The sequence below is a fragment of the Apaloderma vittatum genome, unplaced genomic scaffold (assembly GCF_000703405.1).
Source record: "Apaloderma vittatum isolate BGI_N311 unplaced genomic scaffold, ASM70340v1 scaffold30583, whole genome shotgun sequence".
Lineage (NCBI taxonomy): Eukaryota > Metazoa > Chordata > Aves > Trogoniformes > Trogonidae > Apaloderma > Apaloderma vittatum.
Window position 1 is genome coordinate 18,173 of NW_009709130.1, and position 4,284 is coordinate 22,456.

General features: G+C 48.5%; 1 protein-coding gene across 1 annotated transcript in view; it reads left to right on the forward strand.

Moving 5' to 3' along the window:
* Positions 1 to 1,327, forward strand: part of ECSCR (endothelial cell surface expressed chemotaxis and apoptosis regulator) — a gene marked incomplete at its 3' end in the record, with an annotated part of 17,068 nt that extends 15,741 nt beyond the window's left edge. The window contains exons 6-7 of the mRNA XM_009866815.1: positions 455 to 491; positions 1,228 to 1,327. Of these exons, the coding sequence (XP_009865117.1) occupies positions 455 to 491; positions 1,228 to 1,327 (137 nt within the window). The remainder of the gene's footprint in view (positions 1 to 454; positions 492 to 1,227) is intronic.
* Between the last annotated feature and the right edge of the window lie 2,957 nt (positions 1,328 to 4,284).

Here is a 4,284-nt window from a genome sequence, read left to right on the forward strand (position 1 = left end):
GAATGCCGTGTGACCACCTCTTTAGAGCCCCAGCCCAGCTCCACCTGCCCAAGGAAACAGTCTCAAGGTTGCTTCGGTCAAACGTGCAGATTTCCAGAGGTGGGCAGCTCTTCCAGCAAAACTCAGGGAGTTTGACATTCCTTTTTCTTAGGAATCCCGTTTCCCACTAAGCAGCTCCCCACTAGAGGGCAAGGCTGCTCCACGGCAAGGCGGCTAACTGCCAAAAGACCAAAGCATACTGGTGACTGAAAAGGCAGCAAAACCTTCAGTCTTGTCACGTCAGTTGAAGAAATTCCTCTAATCTACTCTCAAGTATCCCCCACGGTGTTTCTAATCTCATTTGGATTTCATCTGTAGCACTGTACAACGTAATTCTGAATATAGCTGCCTTATTTTATGGCTTGGCTGTGATGTTTTTTCACTTGTACATCACCAATTGCCTTTCTCCCTCCAGACAAACAGAAACCAGGGACCTCCATGGTATCAGAGAGGTAAGGCTGCTCATACTATTCACATCCTATTGAAAAATGCTAATTTTATCCCAGAACTAATTCTAGCAAGGAAAAGAGGCTGCTTTGGTTATTTCAGGTGGAAGCATTTAATGACATCTTTGAGGCAGGTAAAAAAAACCCAACAAAATCAGCTTTAAATGCTGGAAAGAGGCAAGGGGCACAGGGAGCAAAGTCCTTAAGTATTTAGGTGCCAAATTTGCAACACCAACAGTTCCCAAATACCCTTAATGATCATGATCCAAGTGATCTGAAGCCACTGAGGCAGGACAGATCAGAGCAGAGGACGGTGCCCCTGAGGCACCCTAATCCCCAAAGCCACCCAGTCCTCGCTGGCCCTAAATGCGTAACCCAGCCCTCAGGGTAGGGAGAAAAGGGCAATGCACCTTCCTAACAGTGCTCTCACTCTTAAGAGACTCTGGCAATACACGAGCAGCAGTATCACATGTGAAAAACATCCAGGGCTCCCTTTGTACGGCAAATAAACTGAAGGGTATAGGACAGAGGGACACAGTAACGTTTCCTTTTGTTCCAGTTCTGGTAACTGGGCACTACGGATGGCCCCGAATCAGCACAGCAGCTCACAGAGCAGTGCAAATCAACCCCGGTCCCACGTACCAGCCAGCCACAGCCTTGCCTGTTTGCCTCCTGTTGTGTGCAAAGAAACCACCCCCTCTCATCTTCTGGAGTAGTTAACACTGCCTTCTCTTCCTAACAGCTGCTCAGCAGGCCCAAGCCAGAAGGATAACAGCATCACCCTCATCTCCATGAAGAACATCAACATGAACAACAGCATGAGTTACCCACCGTCAGAGAAGGTTTCCCTTTTAAGCCCTGCTTTTTAGAGTGTTAGCTGGGGATTATTTCTCTTGCTGGGTGAGGGCATGCCTTTGAGGTATTCCTTTGCTCTCTTACTCCTTCAGAAAGATAGCAAAAACCAGCTGCCATCAAACTCCTAAGGGTCCAGACTGGTTCCAGTGAGCCTGGTGAAAAGTTTGGGTGCCCCTGTCAGGTTTAGCCAAGCTGCCTCAACTCAAGGTGTCAGGTGTACCTCACGTATACACGTGCCCTCAACTAGGGCCAGCCATCAGAGCTGGAAGGGTTTGTCACTAGATGAAGAAGTAAATAAGGCAGATTTTGAGAAATCAGGGCCTCACCCTTACCTTGGGCTAGAGTCCAAGCTTGCCCACACCTGCTCCACAGGTGATGTTGGAGCACATTCCCATCAGTACTCTCAGATCCATTCCACACCAGTAACTCTCACTGTTCTAAGTTATTTTAAATCTCAGCTAGCACTGGGATTGGGTTGAGAGAAAAACACTGCTGAACTCCTGCTGCCAGCCCAAACAGCCCGCTGATGCACCATGTTTTATTCTTTTTGCAGGTGCTATGAAGACGAGAGCCCAGAGCTTGAAGCCGACACGGGACAACCAGCGGTGACTTTCTAGGTTTTTTGTGGGTTTTGTGTTTTGTTTTTTCCTTTGGGGAAAGAGCAAGGGGGGACTTTATATATAAATTATTATGTCCTTTCTGACCAGTACATTTACAGTAGCAACCCACATAGCTTCCCCACCTGGGGGTCTAAGGGCTTTCTCCAGTTACAGCCTGCCACGCACAACAATTGATATCTAACTCTGTCTTTGATATGCCTTCAAACACTCAGATTATTCCAGCAGCAAGAAGCACCAAGGCACCATCTATTCCTCTAATAAACTGCTGCCTTAGATTTATGGCCTTTATAGTCTGTGCCAGCCAGTCACAGGCTCGTTAATCAGTATAGCCCCACACTGAGACAAACCTGTGCGTTAGAAAAGCAGAATCTGAAGCTGAAGGCCTAATGGGACTTAAACAGCCAAGTGCTAGGCCAAATCCCAGCACAACTGCTGAAAGCCCCTTATCTTTGGTGTCCTCATTGATCCCACAGCAGTGGGGACGACCACATCTACCTACCTCACAGGGATGTTGTGAGGCTATGTTAATCGATGTCTGTAAAGCATTCGGAGAGCCAGGAATTAAAGGTGCTGGTGAAATGCAAATTGCAATCTCAAATACTTCATTTTTAATAACTGAGCTTCAGGCAGGCAGATTGCCATCTTCCCACAGGCCCAAATTGCTCAAAGAAGACATCTTAAGCGTATAGAAGAAGGTCACTGCACAGAGAGTTTTATCTGAGTGTAAAAAGGAGTGGCCACAAGCAAAATGCTGAGCTGCTTCAGTTCCTGAAGTCTGGCAGCCTGTGTTTGCCAGGAGAGCTTCCATCTTCTCTACTACCACTTTCCCAGAGCTTCCTGACAGACCAGAAAAGCAGCATCTCCTTTGCACAGAGCAGCCCAAGCACCCACCTTACCACAGCACCAAGAACCCGCAAATCACCACGATAATGAGAACAACCCTCCTCCATTAGGCTCACATTCAGACCCGAGCTGGCGCAGACCCAGCTGCCAGTCAACTTTTACCCCTGCAGCAAAATCCTTATTCTTATAAGCCAAGCGACCGACTGAACATGATGGAGACGTCAACACCCAGCCTCCACGTGACCATCAGAAGAACGGATGTGCTGCTGGGTATTTCTAGAAGTCTCAGCTGCCTTATTCAGCAGCGCAACACAGTAAAGCACTAAACTGCGCAGCTGCCTTCGCCTCTGCCCATCTTTACCGTGGCTTCTGCTTGCAAGCTTCAACAGCTCCAGAGCACCTCATCTATCCGGCAGCAGTATGCTGAGCTATTGCCTTCTCCTAACACGAGCATCAACATCCATCAAGCTGGAAGGTAAACTGTTAAGGACAAAAAGATCAAGGCAAGCAATCAAAAGAGGTATTGCTGCACCCATTCCCTGCACAGTTCAATGAAACATAGTAATTCAGCCTGATTTAATTTTATAGGATGGATAAGAGATGTTTACTGGAATGTGCAAGGCTACAGGTGGCTGTGCTTTGCAGCCGGCAACAAGGCATTCAGCAAAATACAAGGAACATTTTCATGGCTCCTGCTAAGATCCAACATGCTTTCTATCTCTAACATATCCACCAGGTAGTTTGACAAGGCATTTTTTAATAAACAAAGGTTTTCAGGTAAAATTCCTGAAAAGTAAACCAACGTTGCCCCACTGACCCAGGCTCCAGCAGACTGGTGAATCTGCATAAGCACAAGAAAGATCCGAGGTGATTCCCAGCTAAGCGAACCCAGGCAGCTCCAGATCCCAGTGACCTGTGTCGCAGCACACAGAGCCCCACGGCGATGTTTTTAACCCCAGCAGGACAGCGCAGAGCAACACCTAATATCAAATGCTTCAGTAACCATCAAGCTTTAGCTTCTTTACTGTGAGGGTGGTGAAATTCTGGAGCAGGTTGCCCAGAGAGGTGGTGCAGGCCCCATCCCTGAAGGCATTCAAGGTCCGGTTTCATGGGGCTCTGAGCAGCCTGACCTAGCAAAAGCTGTCCCTTCTTGCTGCAGGGGTAGGGCTGCATGGCCTTTAAAGGTCCCTTCCAGCCCAACACATTCCATGATTCTGCCCTCCCCTCCACACTGACCTCTGAAGGATGGTCCCACGCTTAATTTCCCCTCTTTTGCGCTCCTCCTTCCCACACACTCTCGAGGCAAATAACCCGAACCTGCTCTGCTTGAAAACCCATCCACCACCAAAAGCAAAGGTCCAACCTCGACCTCGTTCAGAGGAAAGGCCGGGTAAGAAATTAAACTCGAGTGAGTCGGGTTGTCATTGGCACGTGGGGAAAGAAGCCGGGGCGGGAGCAAGGCAGGAGCGCGGGGGAAGGAG